This window comes from Triplophysa rosa, linkage group LG2, assembly GCF_024868665.1.
Source record: "Triplophysa rosa linkage group LG2, Trosa_1v2, whole genome shotgun sequence".
NCBI classification, from domain to species: Eukaryota; Metazoa; Chordata; class Actinopteri; order Cypriniformes; family Nemacheilidae; genus Triplophysa; species Triplophysa rosa.
This window is the reverse complement of record NC_079891.1, coordinates 24,991,070-25,009,780: the sequence shown is the minus strand read 5'-3', so window position 1 is coordinate 25,009,780 and position 18,711 is coordinate 24,991,070. Positions and strand designations below refer to the sequence as shown.

Here is an 18,711-nt window from a genome sequence, read left to right as displayed (position 1 = left end):
ATCTAACCTTCAAAGGATTGATTGAACGATTAAGCAGACTCAGTAATTTTTGTATTTGTGAATGTAGGTGGACAAAGTGGTGCAAATGTATGAGACCATGATGACCAGACACACCACAATGGTGGTTGGACCAACAGGGGGAGGGAAATCTGTGGTGATCAACACACTCTGCCAATCCCAGACCAGGTCTCTGTCTACATATATCTAACAATATATTTTTATACAAAACGCCCTTCTGCATGCTCTCTTCATAAAACAAATGTTCTCCCATGCAATGAAGCATAACTGTTAAAGGAACAGTCTCCCAAAAATGAAAATTCTCTCATGAAAATACTCACATTTAAGTTCTAAATCTGTATAAATTTCTTTGTTCTGATGAACACAGAGAAAGATATTTGGAAGAATGCTTGTAACCAAACAGTTCTTGGCCACCATTGACTACCATAGTAGAAAAAAATGCTTTGTAAATCAAAATAAGATTCTTTTGAAGAATGTAGAACAGCAAACAGTTCTGGGGCACTTTTGACTACCTTTGTAGTATTTCCTACTATGGTAGTCAATGGTGGCCAAGGTCTGTTTGGTCACAAGCATTCTTCTACAGTAAATATCTTGTCTGTGTTGATCAGAACAAAGACATTTATGCAAATTTGGAACAACTCAAGGGTGAGTAAATGATGACAGTATTTTCAGTTTTGGTGAACCGTCCCTTTAAATTGTATCTGTAGGTTGGGCTTGCTGACCAAACTGTACACCCTGAACCCTAAAGCGATGAGTGTGATCGAGCTGTATGGGATCCTGGATACGGTCACACGAGATTGGACTGATGGGATACTGTCTAACATATTTCGAGACATCAACAAACCCACAGACAAAAAAGAAAGGAGGTGAAGATCAAGGCTTTGGAAACCATGCCTGTAGACTATCAGACAGAAGATCAAACTTTTGTTAACAGATACAATGCTTTGAATAATATAATATAAAATCTAATTCTAAGAAACTTCTGGCTTCACAGGTACATACTGTTTGATGGAGATGTTGATGCTCTTTGGGTGGAGAATATGAATTCAGTGATGGATGATAACAAGCTTCTCACATTGGCTAATGGAGAGAGAATCCGTCTACAGAGTCACTGTGCACTCCTTTTTGAGGTAGAGTGTAAACCGATCTCTCTCTCGTGAATCCAACACGGAAGTGACTTTAACTGCAATTCATCGACTGGCCGCTAGAGACTGGCTCCAAAAGAGAGCAGAATCTCATTGAGCCCCATGTTTAAATGCCCAACTTTACAGCAGGAAACAACATGTTTACAGCGTGGTACAAAAGTGTAATTGGTCTGTATAGCTAATTTTGCCCTTCATGACAACTGTGAGCGGTGTGAAACTCATCCGTTTAAATTATATTAAGCCTTAAAATCCTGCATAATAAGGGCTTGGCCACTTGAGTGACAAGTGGTTTCAGCAACCAAGCACCTCAGCTCCAACCATGTTCCGCGTCTTTACCCATATTCGATTATCCGGAGTGACGCTCGGTGACATGCTGCCAAAATTGCGACGGCCGGCTTCGCCCACTTTAGGCTTCAAAAAAGCTCCTCAGAAACCTATGGGTGACATCACGAGCACTAGATCCATGTTTTATACAGTCTGTGGTGTAAACTCACAGTATTATAACAAAAATCAATAATTTAATGTAAATGTTGTAAAGTAATTAGGATTAATATGTTTTTGCTAAAATGTTATAATTGATAAGGAATGATATGTTTTAGGTTGGAGATCTGCAGTATGCATCCCCAGCTACAGTTTCTCGGTGTGGAATGGTGTTTGTGGACCCCAAGAATCTTCGCTATGCTCCCTACTGGGGAAAGTGGATCAACAGCAGACACTCTAAAGTAAGAAATTATTTGTATCTTACTTCATAAACAACCAGTTGGCTACTCAATAATTAGTAACCAAAAATGCTAAAATTAATGGTTTAAAGATGCATAATGAAGACATTTTATATGCTAAACTCTGCTGGACATCTTAATTCAATACATACTGTATACCTCATGCATACATTTTTTGTACTTGTTCTGCACCTGCACTTTCAATTCTTTACTCTTTATGTGAATACACAAATTACTCATACACAGTATACACCCTTAACTACTGTACTGTACGTTTTTATGGTAAATACTCTCTATATTTTTGCCACATTTGCAGTAATTGTTATGCTGTAAATATATGTATATATTATTTCTCTTCCCTTGTCTCTTATCCTTAACTGTGTTCACTTTATTTCCCTCTCTCTCTTTATATATTTCTTATATTATTATTATTATTTTATGTATTTTTTTACTATTGTATTGCTGTAGACTGCCTATGCCCTCACAAAAGCATTTCAATGTACACTGTCACTAACATCTGTACATATGACAAATAAACTTGAAACTTGGTGCATAAATTGACCATTTTGAATGAGCAACCATTAAAAATAACATTTAATTAAAAATGTTTTGCCGTGTTATTTGCTATTTTTACATAATTTTTCTCTGTCAACAGGAGCAGTTCGATCTCAGAAAACTGTTTGAAAAGTATGTACCAAGTGCCATTGATATGATAGTGGACGGTATAGTTGATGGTAAACAGACAGAGAAACTGAAGACAGTAATCCCTCAGACTGATTTAAACATGGTAAGTCTCGATAGAGACTTGGAGAACATTCCAGCATGGACAGTTTCTGTAGTATGTAGTTCAAATCTCATGCTTTGTGTAGGTGATGCAGTTGACTGTGATGCTGGATTCTCTGCTGGAGAATGCAGACTTGAGTTCTGAAGAGCTGGAGTGTTATTTTCTGGAGGCGCTGTACTGTTCACTCGGGGCATCTCTGCTGGACAAAGGCAGACAGAAGTTTGATGATTTTATTAAAAAGTTGTCTTCGCTGAACAGTGTTCATGATGAGAAGGTGCTTGCTGGCCCTGGAGAGATACCAGGTGAGATTTTGCTGAAAGAATGATTGAAATAATATCATGTCTGTGTCTAAATATTTGAAATCTGTTTTGTTTTCTTTTGCAGTTTACTTGCCAACTCTCTTTGATTTCCATTTTGATGGGAGCAAGAAGAAGTGGGTTCCCTGGAGCTCCATGGTGTCAAAATATGTTCATAACCCTGAAATGAAATTCATCGATGTCCTTGGTAAAACAGCTTTCTTTTTTTTGTCCTGTGCAGTTTTTTTCCACAATATATGTTTTTATTAGTGTTCTTCACACTGTATACATGTACTGTACCTTTTGCTTTCGGCCAGTTCCAACAGTGGACACCACTCGTGCTAACTGGCTGTTAGAACAGATGGTGAAGGTGAAAAGACCAGTGGTGCTGGTTGGAGAGTCTGGTACCTCTAAAACAGCCACCATACAGAATTTCCTCAGCAATCTCAAAACAGACACAACAGTATGTTTATTGCTTTGAATATCCCATGTGCACGTTATAAACTGTGTTCTGTAGGAAATATAATACAGAATCTTCATCTTTTATCAGATAATGATGGCCATAAATTTCTCCTCGAGAACAACATCCATGGACCTGCAGAGGACTCTGGAGGCAAGTGTTGAGAAAAGAACCAAGGACACATATGGACCTCCAATGGGAAAACGGCTCCTTGTTTTTATGGATGACCTCAACATGCCAAGGGTAAGACTGAATTTATACTGTACTCATACATACCTTCATAACATATCAACAAACGTTTTGGTGTGTATTTGGGCATGAAAAAGTTCCACGTATTTGTTTGATTTCAGGTGGATGAATATGGTACCCAGCAGCCTATAGCTCTCTTAAAGCTGTTGTTGGACAGGGGTGGGATGTATGACAGAGGCAAGGAACTTAACTATAAGATCATAAAGGACTTGGGCTTTATTGCGGCCATGGGGAAAGCAGGCGGCGGTAGGAATGAGGTGGACCCTCGATTCATCTCTCTCTTCAGTGTCTTCAACATTCCCTTCCCCAAAGAGGAGTCCCTCCATCTTATCTACTATTCTATTCTGAAAGGACACACTAAAGTAATTCAGATCACCATCTTGGACATTTGCTGTAATAGAGTAATGCAAAACATCTGTGTACAGTATGAAATGAAGATTTTCATCTTCATTGTTGCTTTTGTTTCATATAGCCCTTTGAGGAGTGCATCCAAAACATCTGCGACAAGTTGACCTTCTGTACGCTTGAGTTGTACAAAACCATCATTAAAGATCTACCACCGACACCCTCCAAGTTTCACTACATCTTTAACCTGAGAGACCTCTCCAGAGTTTACCATGGCTTGACACTGACCAGTCCTGAAAGGTGAAGAATTTTAATAAGAAAACTTTGATTACAAAATTAAATGGCGCCATTTTGACTCGTGATGATTTTCTTGCTATTAAAACATTTATGTCAAATTAAGTCAAATAAAATATAGACCAATTGTCATTACATAAATATATATTATTTGAAAAACGTACTTCAGTTTATTAGTAAGGCGACATTCTCATTTTTTGTTTGTTTGAGGCACTAAAAGATAATAAATAAAATAAATAAATAAAATTTAAACTTAATTAAAACTATACAGCAATATAAAAATATATTTTAAAAATGGCAAAAGCACATAAAAATCTGCTAAATAAGTATATTTAATAATTAAATATATAATTAATTAATATAATAAACAATTAAAATAATTAAATTAAAATTAGCATTAAAATAAAAAATAAAATATTTATCAAACTAAAAACCTAAAATAACTCTACTTTTATGTAACCTCTGTTTTCACTTTATGGACCAGGTTTTTCACGGTCAACCAGTTTGTCCGTGTGTGGAGGAATGAATGCTTACGAGTCTTCCATGACAGACTTATCAACGAAACCGACAAAGTCCTGGTATGCTATTTGACTTCCTGTTGTAGTCTATAGTAACATATTTTTGTCATGATTTGTCTATGAATGTGATGACACAAAAGCCAGTGAAATTATACACTTATGCTCCATATTTACTCTTTACAGGTTCAGGGACACATAAAGAAACTGATTGAAGAGCACTTCACACCAGACCTCGATTCAGCCATGAGAGATCCAATTCTGTTTGGAGATTACAGAACAGCTCTTAACTCTGAGCCAAGAGTCTATGAGGACGTATTAGACTATGATGCATCCAAAGCTCTGTTTCAGGTGCGGTGATGAAACCATCAACTAACTCAAAAAATGAGCAGGCTCTGGTAGTCTGATGATTTTATTATTGGTCATCACACTCAAAGCTCTCTACTGACTCCTGTAGGAGATCCTGGAGGAATACAATGAAAGCAAGACCAGGATGAACTTGGTTCTGTTTGATGACGCTCTCGAGCACTTGACTGTCATTCATCGCATCATCAGAATGGACCGAGGTCATGCGCTGCTGGTCGGTGTGGGCGGATCGGGAAAACAGTCTCTTACAAAGCTGGCTGCTTTTACAGCAGGCTATGAGGTAAATCATCAGCAGATCAGTGCAAATGTCTTTCTTTTATTATTGGTAATTACATTGTAATGCTTTTTTGTGTGATACTGTTATGTGTATTTGCAGGTTTTTGAAATTGTGCTTAGTAGAGGATACTCGGAGGCTAACTTCCGTGAAGATCTGAAAACTCTTTACCTTAAATTGGGTATAGAGAATAAGAAAATGGTCTTTCTGTTCACTGATGCCCATGTGTCTGAGGAAGGTTTTCTGGAGCTTATCAACAACATGCTTACCTCAGGTGAAGCTTACTCTCAGTTTAAAAATGATCTAAGAAATGTTTGATGTAAATGTTGTATATAACACTGTAAATTATCCATGAAACTGATGTGTAACTTGTAAAAATGATCACATTAAGGCACAGTCTTTCATTGATGTTTTTTACTCATTTGTGTTTAGGGATGGTTCCAGCCCTGTTCCCAGATGATGAGAAGGAATCGGTCCTGAATCAGCTGCGCGATGAGGCCATGAAGATGGGTTCTGGGCCATCTAAAGAGAGCGTGTGGCAATACTTTGTAAACAAGAGCGCTAACAACTTGCACATAGTATTGGCCATGTCTCCTGTAGGAGACACTCTCAGAACACGCTGCAGGAATTTCCCAGGTCCTTGAGCTTCACTTCAAAAATGCATTTGTTCGCATTTATTCATATTTCTTTGATGTTAAAGTTTTAAATGTTCTTGGTTTTCAGGGTTGGTTAATAATACTGGCATTGACTGGTTCTCACCATGGCCCCTTCAGGCTTTACATGCAGTGGCCAAGTCCTTCCTTGGTATTTTCATATAATCTATATATGATCAGCAAGTCTATATTAGTCTGTTTAAATTAATCCGGGGTCAAATTTATAAATACAGGATATTCATGATTAACAGTATCAGTCATGTTTTATTATCCCGGCCTATAACAGGTGAGAGTCCCATGATCCCAGAATGCAATGCAGAAGCGGTGATCGATCACGTCTGCATGGTGCATAGCTCTGTTGGCGAGTACAGTAAACTGTTCCAGCAAACACTTCGCCGCAGCAATTACGTGACTCCCAAAAACTTCTTGGACTTCATTAGCACCTACTCCACCCTACTGGAGGATAAAGATAAATACATCCTGGGTAAGAGTGCATTTGTCTTGTGCTGTTTAGAGATGTTTGTGTCTGTGCTCTTGAATGAATATATGTACATGTGTGCACACACCTCAGCACAATGCAAACGTCTGGAGGGGGGTTTGGATAAGTTAAAGGAGGCGAGTGAACAGCTAGCGGAGCTCAACATTAAACTGGCAGATCAGAAAGTTGTTCTGGCAGAAAAGACTTCAGCCTGTGAGATACTTCTACAAGAGATCTGCTCTAATACAGCTGTTGGTAAGGACAAAATCACATCTGATACAAATGTTTCTCTTAGAAACCTAATTGAAATCAACACGGGTATTGTGGCGAAGAATTTATAAAGCAATTTTTCTTACTACGGTAGTCAATGGTGGCCAAGAACTGTTTGGTTACAAGCATTCTTCCAAATATATTTCTCTGCGTTCGTCAGAACAAATCATTTTATACAGATTTGGAACAACTTATGAGTAAATGATGACAGAAGTTTCATTTTTGGGTGACCTGTCCCTTTAAGAAACCACTAATATGCCTTTTGCTTTGTATAGTAAAGTTGGTCTTTTTCTTTCAGCGGAGGAGAAGAAAGCCCTGGCAGAGGAGAAGGCTAAAGAGATAGAGGAACAAAATAAGGTGATAGTGGTGGAAAAGAAAGATGCTGAGAGCTCTCTGGCTGAAGCTCTTCCTGCTTTGGAGGCCGCACGCATCGCCCTGCAAGACTTGGACAAATCTGATGTCACAGAGATCAGGTACAAACTGTTCTTCTACTCTGTATGTGTGCACCAGGTGTAGCATCAAATCAATTACTGATGTGCTCTGAAACAAAGCATCCATTGCTCATTAAATAATAATATAGTCAAATGAAATGAAGTATGAATCGAATGCTTTTATAAACACTTGTATAATGCAAATATGAATACATGGCAATAACCATCCCCACTCAGGTAAGACCAAACCATTGAAGATAACATAAACCTGACATTCATGTACTAATGCAACAGCATTTTGATTTCATTGCAATGCACAACACAGCTTTGGACAGATTTGTGTGCAATATGTTTTATGTTTCTATCTGTAGAAAAAGGCAGAGGGAATAAATCTAACAAGTTCCTTTCTTTAATGTTACAAAAAGTATAAAAAAGTAGTATTACAACCATGATGTTCCAGTTCTCTCTGTACTTCTTTCAGTTACTCTTTGTTCTTTTTTGGTCATTTTTCTGAAGAAAATGAACACTGAAGATCCTTTCTTGTGTGTTCCTGTGTCATTACAGGCTATTGTGATAATTTGGCACCTCTGATATATGGTTGTCATCTGCTATGCTGTTCTCTTCTGTGTCTCATCTCTCTTCGTCATGGTGTTACAGATCCTTTGCAAAGCCACCCAAACAGGTGCAGGTTGTGTGTGAGTGTATCCTGGTAATACGCGGCTACAAAGAGATCAACTGGAAGACGGCCAAGGCCATGATGTCAGAGGCCAACTTCCTGCGCTCGCTTATGGAGATGGACTGTGACTTGATCAATTCAGGTCAAATCAAAACAGTCAAAGGTAAACCAGCATCAACAACAAAAAACAGGATGATTTCAAATCTCAAATCTTTGGTTATAAACCTTTTCATAAAAATGATCGTGGTCAGCTATTTTATTGCCTCCTTATCATATTCTCAGCTTACCTAAGGAACCTAAACACCAGCCTTGAGGAGATGCAGGCCATCAGTAAAGCTGGTTCTGGCATGCTAAGGTTCGTGGTGGCGGTTATGGGCTACTGCAACGTGGCCAGAGATATCAAACCTAAGAGGGAGAAGGTCTGATATACCAGTACATTTTTTTGATACTATACAGTATACAGTATGCGAGAATCATAACAACTGTGTTTAGATTTTATTTCTTAAACAAGGAATAATGTACATTACTGTCACATTGAAAGGTGGCTCGACTGGAGAGGAATTTCTTCCAGAGTAAGCGCGAACTAGAGCGAATCCAAAGTGAGCTCGGTGCCATCCAGAAGGAACTTGGAGCTCTTGGAGACAAATATGAAGCTGCTATGACAGAAAAGCAGCTTTTGCAGGAGGAGGCTGAGGTTATGGAGAGAAGACTCATTGCTGCAGACAAACTTATCACTGGCCTGGGATCAGAAAATGATCGGTCAGTTTACATGCCATAGTGCTACATAAATTCACACTTTACTTTACAGAACATATCTTACATCTTTGAGAAACCTCCCGGTGTGTCTATTAGCTTCATATTTCCGTATTCTTTGTAGTTGGACTAAGGATCTGGACGAGCTGAAGCAGAAGCGAGTGCGTCTTCTGGGAGATTGTCTCATCTGCTCTGCCTTCCTCAGTTATGAGGGAGCATTCAGCTGGGACTTCCGCAATGAGATGGTGTATGAGGTTTGGCAGAAGGACGTGCTGGAGAGAGGCATTCCTCTGAGCCGACCCTTCCGAATAGAAAACCTGCTTACAGATGAGGTGGAGATCAGCAGGTGAGATACTGGCTTATAAAATATAAGTGCATGGGTAAAGAATGAATATTGTGTGTGGGGGAAAAACATCTGTGCACTTTTCTTAGGTGGGGCTCTGAAGGTCTTCCTCCAGATGAGCTTTCAGTACAGAATGGCATCCTGACCACCAGAGCCAGTCGCTTCCCTTTGTGCATCGACCCACAGCAGCAAGCCCTCAACTGGATCAAAAAGAAAGAGGAGAAAAACAATTTAAAGGTTTTAACATGCACCCTTGTCTGATGTTTATCTGTAAATAAATCTTAAAAGATGTGGAACAGTTGTCCTTCTTTTCTCGCTCTTTGTAGATCTCCTCATTCAATGACCCAGACTTCTTGAAGGGGCTGGAGTTGGCCATCAAATATGGCTTCCCATTCCTATTCCAAGATGTGGATGAATACATTGACCCAGTTATTGACAATGTCCTGGAGAAGAATGTTAAAGGAGCAGAGGGGCGTCAGGTGGTGGTTTTGGGTGATAAAGAAGTTGACTATGATCCCAACTTCAAACTCTACCTCAATACCAAACTGGCAAACCCTAAGTTCTCTCCTGCAGTGTTTGGGAAGGCCATGGTAATCAATTACACCGGTGAGAGCAAACTTTATGTGATAACTACCTGTTTTGCACAAGAAACCTTAATTCAGAATCTAATCTCATATTATTGTTCTGGCTTTTGTGGAAACGAGTAACTTGGTATTATCACCTATTGTATTATTGCTCCTGTATGACATATCGCTTTATTGCTCCCTGAACTCTCTGTAAGTCGCTTTGGATAAAAGCGTCTGCTAAATGTAAATGTATTCTGATGTGAATGGGTCTAAAATCTGATGTTGCATAACAATATGAAGAAGTGTTAAATGCTTTTCTTTAAATGTCCATTAGTAACACTGAAGGGGCTGGAAGACCAGTTGCTGAGTGTCATTGTGGGATTCGAGCGTAAGGAGCTTGAGGAGCAACGAGAGCGTCTCATTCAGGAGACTAGTGAGAACAAGCGTTTGCTTAAAGACCTAGAAGACTCGCTGCTGAGAGAACTGGCCACGTCTACTGGAAACATGCTGGATAATGTAGAGCTGATCCACACCCTGGAGGAAACCAAATCCAAGGCCGGCGAGGTCAGTTCATTGCACACACACATGCATAATGCTTAGGACATTCTAACTTTTCCATACAGTAAATATTTCACAGATACTGTTGTTAAATGTTAAGACCTTTTCAATGAGTAAAATGAAGTATTTTTTAATTCTAACAGGTCTTTGAGAAACTAAAGCTGGCAGAAAAAACAGCCATCGATATTGACATGCTGAGAGACGGCTACCGTCCGGCCGCCAAGCGTGGGGCTGTCCTGTTCTTCGTCCTGGCTGAGATGGCTCTGGTCAACAGCATGTATCAATATTCGCTTGCGTCCTTCCTGGATGTGTTTGACCTCTCACTGTCCAAGTCTCTGCTTCATGCCATCCTGTCCAACAGACTGAAGAACATCATGGATACACTCACCCAGAACGTGTATAACTATGGCTGTACCGGTGAGGACACTTGATCTCCGATTGTTAAATCAGAAACACAAACCATTATGCTTTCCTGTAGCTCAGTTGGTAGTGCATGGCGCTAACACCAAGGTCACGGGTTTAATTTCCAAGGAAACTACCTGTTCATAAAATGTATAGCTTGAATTATATTTAGTGCTTTGGATAAAAGTGTCTGAAATGACCTACGGTAAAATAAGGTCTATTCCATGAGGTTGTCACTATCAATGCCTTGTGGAATTGCAAAGAAATGCAAACTAAAACTACACATTTTGCAGGTTTGTTTGAGAGGCACAAACTTCTCTTCTCCTTCAACATGACTATTAAGATCGAGCAGGCTGAGGGTCGGGCTCCTCAGGATGAACTAGAGTTCTTCCTCAAAGGTAAAACTTCAGGAAGACTTTCTTGCTAGACATAGTACTATCTCCACCTCCCTCTCTTTCTTTACCTCTAGAAATACAACTACTTATCTGATGTTCTTCCTCTCTTCAGGTAACCTGTCCCTAGAGAAAAGTCAGCGTAAGAAGCCGTGTACCTGGCTGCCTGATCAGGGTTGGGAGGATATAGTGCGTCTTATGGAACTCTTTCCTAATGAGTTTGGAACTTTGGCTGATGATATAGAGAAGAATCTTGAAGAATGGAAGACAGTGAGTGGAAAAACATTCAGATTTCATGCCCACGGTGAGATATTTAGTATTATGAACACAGTCCTACACACACTGTCCCTCTGTCCCAGTGGTACAATTTGGATGGTCCGGAGCAGGCTGCCTTTCCCATGAAGTACAAAGACAACCTCACTCCCTTCCAGAAGCTTCTGCTGATCCGCTGCTTCAGGCTGGACCGAGTCTACCGAGCCGTCAGCGATTATGTCACGCTAACTATGGGAGAGAAGTAAGTCATGCATATTAGCAAAATCAGATGCTTATTAAATAAGGTTTTAATATATCAGATGTTCATTGGCAGATTGATGCATTCTGTTGCTTTGTACTCGCTACTCGCGTTTGTTAATGACAAAATGCAGTGTTGAAGAATCCAAGCAATTTGTGTCAGAAAGCATGTGTCTTTGTAGGAAGAAATGTATACTCTCTCTCTCTTTCTCTGTGTGTGTTTCTCTCTTTTTTTCGTCTGTACTCTGTCACTCAGATTTGTGCAGCCCCCAGTGATCAGTTTTGAAGCTATCTTTGAGCAGAGCTCCCCAAACTCTCCCATCGTGTTTATTCTGAGTCCAGGCTCAGAACCGGCCAATGATCTGATGAAGTTGGCCAAACGCACAGACTTTGGGACCAACAGACTCAAATTTCTTGCTATGGGCCAGGGACAAGAGAAGGTACAGAAGAGAAGAAACTTTGGATCCCCAAAACTGCCACTTTACAGAAAATGAAAACAAAATATCAGTAATTAAACACTATGTTGTGAAAGTTTTATTGGTTGAATATTTGCAAAACACACATACAAACATGAAGTGTAACCAATAGTAATTACTTTTTGAGAAATAATGAAAACAGGGATATGTTTCAGTCCAACAATGCTTGACAAGAGTACAATACGCTTCAGTGGAGCATTGAATCTTGACTGTCACTAAGATAACATATTTACATTTGAATTTTATGATGGCTATAGAACTGTAAAGATATGAGATTTGGATTTCAGGTTGCACTGCAGTTGTTGGATACGGCAGTGGCCCGAGGCCAGTGGCTGATGCTGCAGAACTGTCATCTGTTGGTGAAATGGCTAAAGGATCTGGAGAAAGCACTGGAAAGAATTAGTAAACCCCACCCAGATTTCCGCCTGTGGCTCACGACAGAGCCCATTAAAGACTTCCCCATCGGCATCCTCCAGAAGTCTTTCAAGGTCAGCGTGCATTTTACCACCTGAGAAGAAATAAGTGGGTTTTAACTAGAATCAAGGGAGAAATCAAAGATAGCAATAGCTGTGTGGTGTTTTTCTAGTACTGGTAGAGAATGTCGCTTACAATGCTAATAAAGTCACAGGTCAAAGGACTTTCTTACTAATTGTTAAAATGTATATTCTAAATGAACTGTTTTTTAATTTCCATATTATCCAGTTTTCTTATCACGCCTCTAATTTTTGCCTTCAGGTTGTTACAGAACCTCCAAATGGGTTGAAGCTGAACATGAGGGCAACGTATTTCAAGATCCCTCACGACAAGCTGATGGGCTGTGCTCACCCAGCTTTCCGCAGTCTGGTTTATGTGCTGACCTTCTTCCACGCTGTGGTACAAGAGAGACGCAAGTACGGAAAGATTGGCTGGAATGTGCCTTATGACTTCAATGAGTCTGACTTCCTGGTAAGTTCTGAACATTTTTGTAGCTGGTCTAATCCAAATGTGTTTGAAATGTAGTGATCATACTTTAGCTTTCAAATCGATCGTTGATTGATTCTGAGGCACTTTTCATGACATATCTATTATATCCTCTCTCAGGTGTGTATGGAAATCTTGGACACCTACCTGACCAAAGCCCAAACCCAAGGAGATGCCATGATACCATGGGGAAGTCTCAAATACCTAATTGGAGAGGTCAAATTTATTTAATAAAAATAGTGGTAGAGACCATATATTTATCTTTCACACCATTTAAACGTCTCTTGCATGTTTAGTAAATCATTTTGAATGTGTCTTAGGTGATGTATGGCGGCAGGGCTATTGACAGCTTTGATCGTAGGATCCTCACAGTTTATATGGATGAGTATCTGGGAGACTTCATCTTTGACGCATTTCAGCCCTTTCACTTCTTTCACGATAAAAATGTGGACTACAAGATTCCACCAGACGGACCCAAGCAGGTTTATGTCGGTATGTCACTGCCTGCAGTCTAGCATCAGAAAGAATCTGACTGGAGTGTGACTCAAACTCTTTCATGTCATGTTTTGTAGATGAGATTGAGTCTCTGCCCCTTGCTAACACAGCAGAAGTATTTGGTTTGCATCCTAATGCTGAGATTGGATACTACACACAGGCGGCCCGAGACATGTGGACGCATCTTATAGAGCTCCAACCACAGACAGGTACAGATCTTTACGGGGGTAAATGGTGATTTTATTGCCGTCCGAATCCAGAATATCTGTGTTTTTCTCCCAGCACCTGTGGAAAAATCCCCGGCCGAATTACCTACCGTTTTTTGACAAACACCAAGGTCGTGCGGTAATTTAATTGCCGTCCGAATCCACATCTCTGAGTTTATAACAGGTGTTAAATCCAAAATACGTTTTGTAAGTCCGTTCTGACCACTTAAAAGCACCACAGAGTGTTGCTCTTTAGAAGGTTCAGGGATTATAGTGTCTGTTGCATTGAAAAACTGTAAATGGCAGCCTAAAAAGCACAACATAACGTCTTATCACACGTGCACTTGAAGCTCTTCTGCGAACGGAGAGAAACAGTTCACAGATGGCAGAAAGTGCATCCTTTTGGCTTTCTTTATTTTACAAAAGCACAATGTTTTGTGGTTTTTGTGGATCTACGCAAATAAATGTAAACCCTTTACAGCTTCGAATGATATCATACGTGTCTGTATGATGAAAATTCTGTCTTGATTTACTCTCTAGTTGTTCCAAATCTGTATACATTTCTTTGTTCAGATGAACACAGAGAAAGCTATTTGCATGAATGCTTATAACCAAACAGTTCTTGGACTCCATTGACTACCATAGTAGTAAAAAATAAATGGTAGTCAAAAGTGCCCCAGAACTGTTTGCTGTCCTACATTCTTCAAAATATCATCTTTTATGTTCAACAGAAAAAAAGTAATTTTTCCTACTATGGTAGTCAATGGGGTCCAAGAACTGTTTGGTTACATGCATTCGTCCAAATATCTTTCTCTGTGTTCATCAGAACAAAGACATTTATAAAGATTTGGAACAACTCGAAGGTGAGTAAACGATGACAGAATTTTCATTTTTGGGTGAACTGTTCCTTTAAGATAAAGTGCTCACACATGCTCAGCAGAGGTCTCTGCCTGTGAAAGGTGATTAAAAGGTTATATTGAAAAAAATCTAGAGGACTTTGTCAGAACACATGTCAGAAGTGATCAGTCCTCAGTCAATACTGTGACAATGTCAATTATCAACTATTTTACCTCCAAGTGCTTGCTGTGTTTAATTACATTTTCTGTCACATATAATCTAAAGGTGACTCCGGCGGTGGCATCAGTCGGGACGAGTACATCAGCCAGGTGGCGCGGGACATTCAAAGCAAACTGCCCGAAGTGTTTGACCTGGACGTGATCCGAAAGAAGTTTGGGCTCGAGATCTCCCCCACATCTGTAGTGCTGCTACAAGAGCTAGAGCGATTCAACAAACTTACCGTCAGGATGTGCCGTTCACTGGCTGAGCTACAACGGGTGAGTGACATTTGATATATTGAGATGCATGCATGCATTTTGTTTATAAGATTTATAAAGTATATATATAGGTAGATATATAGGTGTGTGTTTGTGTGTACAGGCCCTGGCCGGAGAGGTTGGAATGAGCAGTGAGTTGGATGAGGTGGCGAGAGCTCTGTTTAACGGCCAGATTCCTATAATCTGGAGGAAACTGGCCCCAGAGACTCTCAAATCTCTAGGAAACTGGATGATCCACTTCAAGAGACGCTATGAACAGTACAGTTTATGGGTGAGAATTTACAATCATAAACCCAGACAGACAGTTCTTTTTTACAATTATAATTACGTTTATTATTTATTCATTTATTTCTGTCAAGTTGTTGTAAATGATAATTTTGTCTCACCATAGATGGAGGAGGGAGAACCCAAGGTGATGTGGTTGTCAGGGTTACACATCCCAGAATCATACCTGACTGCACTGGTCCAGGCCACCTGCAGGAAGAACGGCTGGCCACTGGACCACTCCACCCTGTACACTGAGGTCACACAATACAGGAGTGAGGATGAGGTCAAAGTTAAACCGGGACAGGGTGAGAACACACACACAGGCACATGCATACCCTGCATATACAATACATTCATTGTCATTGAGTTCATTGGTGTTTTCTTTTCTATCAGGTTGTTTTGTATCAGGTTTACATCTGGAGGGTGCAGACTGGGACATTGAAAAGAGCTGTCTTGTCCGCTGCAAACCCAGAGTCCTAGTGGCCCAGCTGCCCATTCTGAGAATAATACCGATCGAAGCACATCGCCTTAAACTCCAGGTAAAACACTGTTTTTATCTTTAAATTGATTGTCTTAAAAGCTATAATCTATAAAGTGTTTTTCTGGATTATTTTGAATCTAGAATACGCTGAGGACTCCGGTCTACACCACCTCCATGAGGAGGAACGCTATGGGTGTCGGACTGGTGTTTGAGGCTGATCTCCACACCCCTAAACACATTTCTCACTGGGTGCTGCAGGGAGTGTGTTTGTGTCTTAATGCTGATTGATAATCTGTCATTGACAGATCATTAACTGTTATCTTGATGTTTTTAACAGGTTTATATAACTTAATTTATATTACAGAATGATATAATTACTGTTCTTAAAGGTTTGTGACCTGATTTAATTACTATTTAAAACACCTGCAAGTTTTGTGTTTGTGACCACATGGTGGCAACATGCAAAGCATTATTGCTTCTTGATTCCACATAGAAGTATTTTTTGATACTGTTTTTGTACTTTTTATTAATTTTATTTTATTTTTCCTTTTTAGTTTCTATTTTTTTAACAAATAACCACAAAAGCAATTAAAGGGCTTACATTTTTCTTGTCTATTTGCCTCTGCATCATATGCGTTTTACATATCCTGAAAGTGAAACATCACCCAAAAACGAAAAATTATTTAATTATTTACTCATTATTTCAAACCTGACTTTCTTCTGCAGAACACAAACGAAGATATTTTGAAGAATGCTGGTAACCAAATAACATTGATCCCCATTGACTTCTTTTGTATGGACACAAAACCACAAAGACATTTCTCAAAATATCTTTTTTTGGTGTTCCAGAGAACAAAAAGTGATATGTTTTAATTGAGAAAAAAATCACAAAAAATGATTTTTTGGTAAATTGTCCTCAAATGCTTTGCCATTTGTATTACATTACTTCAACACTGGGGGGCGCACTGTCCACATTCACTTCACCAACGTTGGTGCCATTTAAAAATGACTGTACTGTACAATTACTATAAAATTGTTTATTTCCAGGTCAAACTTAGCTCAGTTTAGGCAGCAGTTTTTCAGTTTTAGTACTCATGTTCTACTGGCTTTTTTAATACACCAGGGTGACTGTGATCAGTTTGTGTACATATTATAACAAAGGACAAACGGAGAAAGACAATCATATATTCATTTTACATAACTTTGAATATCAGACATACATGAAACTCAGCTCTTTTTAGTGCATTACATGCTTTGGTATCGGAAAGAAATGCATTTAAGTTCTCACACCTGGTTTGGGGACCTATTGAAGGGATTCTTCACCCAAAAATGAAAATTCTGTCATTATTTACTCACCTTCGAGTTGTTCCAAATCTGTATAAATTTCTTTGTTCTGATGAACACAGAGACAGATATTTGGAAGAATGCTTATAACCAAACATATCTTGCCCCTGTTGAACACAAACGAAGACATTTTGAAGAGAATGTAGGACAGCAAACAGTTCTGGGCCACTTTTGACTACCGTTGTATTTTTTCCTACTATGGTAGTCAATGGGGAATTTGCATGAACTTTTTTTTGCAAATTTGCAAGAACTCGAAGGTGAGTAAATGATGACAGAATTTTCAGTTTTGGGTGAAGTATCCCTTTAATGGGCAACTTAATAAGTGTGACATGGGGTGACATATACTGTACTGTACCTTCCCCTTTATCTTAAGTGATTCGAGCAACATCTCTGTGATGTATACCCTACATAAATAAAGCCAGTTAAAACAGGCTGAACCTAATGGAAGTTCGTCTTTGAAGGAACACACCTGATTCAGAGATCCTGTCTGTTACCAAACATTTACCTTTATGCATTTATGCATTTACTTTCGTTATTAAAGGGATAGTTCACCCAAAATGAGAATTTGTTCATCATTTATTCACCCTAATTTCATTGCAAACCTGTATGACATTCATCTGCAGAACCCAAACAACATTGGACTCCACAGACTTCCATTGTATGGACACAAAACCACTGAGACTTTTCTCAAAATATCTTTTGTGATTCACAGAAGGAAAAAGTCGTACAGATTAACCACATCAGCGAGGTTAAATAATGACAGGATTTTTATTTTGGGGTGAACTACCCATTTAATCCTGCTTTACCAAGTATACTACAGCTTCTCCAACTGAGGTAACATTTTTTGGGGTGATCAGAAAGGACACCCATGAAATTTGAATAGAGACCAATACATTAGGTCCATATTTTAGTCACAATATCCATCTAATACTATTGAGACCAAGGGCTATTGATGTAGAAGCTATCCTTGAGAATCTGATCAAAGTTATGTTCAACTCTCTGTGAGAGCTTCAAGCACTAAAACCTATAAATATACGCCTACCGTCAGTGGCGATTCTGAGATGATCCGAGACCACAATAGGATTTTGTGTCTGTTTGGATAAAGATAACAGACTTGACATCAGATGTTTACTGAGCGGCTCCAACATTTGTGGTACTGTAGCTTCACTTGCACAGACTGGGGTTTCATAATGACCAATGTTTAATGTATGTCTCTTTAGTTTGCCCGTGCTGGCAGATGCTATAATAATAACACCACATTATTTTTCAGTTATAAAGCGTTATTCTTCTATGACACCGACTCAGAAGTAAGCTATTGTTCTGTATTCATCACAATAAGTTGTCATTACACAATATAATTTTCACTGACTTTGTTTACTGTGAATGAAGGACACAAATGAAGCTTGCCAGAAATTAAGCAAAAATGGGTGCCTTTAGGTTGCATACAGTACATTCAGTGCTGCATTCACCACCGAGCATCTGCCGTTGATATGAAGGGGACATCAAACACAACTTTCTTCAGGTAGAATAGACCATCTTGCATAAGAACATTCATTTTCATAATTGAACTGATTCTTCAGTGAGAGTACACATAGATGAGCTCTTTGTCTCTCCCCTTACTATTTCTCCAACATTTGTTTTGTCTTGAAAT

At 39.3% G+C, this 18,711-nt stretch overlaps 1 protein-coding gene across 1 annotated transcript in view; it reads left to right on the top strand.

The window, feature by feature from the left end:
- dnah10 (dynein axonemal heavy chain 10) overlaps positions 1-16,307 on the top strand; it is a 31,225-nt gene extending 14,918 nt beyond the window's left edge. The window contains 42 exon segments of the mRNA XM_057355716.1: positions 68-186; positions 726-884; positions 1,013-1,148; positions 1,763-1,885; positions 2,538-2,669; positions 2,752-2,968; positions 3,051-3,170; positions 3,280-3,425; positions 3,513-3,665; positions 3,773-4,033; positions 4,144-4,316; positions 4,795-4,888; positions 5,012-5,176; positions 5,283-5,471; positions 5,568-5,739; positions 5,898-6,101; positions 6,189-6,269; positions 6,405-6,602; positions 6,690-6,851; positions 7,165-7,339; positions 7,955-8,136; positions 8,256-8,392; positions 8,515-8,732; positions 8,851-9,072; positions 9,159-9,306; positions 9,396-9,675; positions 9,970-10,199; positions 10,337-10,610; positions 10,889-10,993; positions 11,103-11,257; positions 11,347-11,501; positions 11,754-11,937; positions 12,261-12,461; positions 12,709-12,918; positions 13,054-13,149; positions 13,254-13,425; positions 13,506-13,637; positions 14,757-14,968; positions 15,072-15,239; positions 15,360-15,540; positions 15,629-15,774; positions 15,858-16,307. Coding sequence (XP_057211699.1) covers positions 68-186; positions 726-884; positions 1,013-1,148; positions 1,763-1,885; positions 2,538-2,669; positions 2,752-2,968; positions 3,051-3,170; positions 3,280-3,425; positions 3,513-3,665; positions 3,773-4,033; positions 4,144-4,316; positions 4,795-4,888; positions 5,012-5,176; positions 5,283-5,471; positions 5,568-5,739; positions 5,898-6,101; positions 6,189-6,269; positions 6,405-6,602; positions 6,690-6,851; positions 7,165-7,339; positions 7,955-8,136; positions 8,256-8,392; positions 8,515-8,732; positions 8,851-9,072; positions 9,159-9,306; positions 9,396-9,675; positions 9,970-10,199; positions 10,337-10,610; positions 10,889-10,993; positions 11,103-11,257; positions 11,347-11,501; positions 11,754-11,937; positions 12,261-12,461; positions 12,709-12,918; positions 13,054-13,149; positions 13,254-13,425; positions 13,506-13,637; positions 14,757-14,968; positions 15,072-15,239; positions 15,360-15,540; positions 15,629-15,774; positions 15,858-16,004 — 7,134 coding nt within the window. The 3' untranslated portion in view covers positions 16,005-16,307.
- The last annotated feature ends 2,404 nt before the right edge of the window (positions 16,308-18,711 follow it).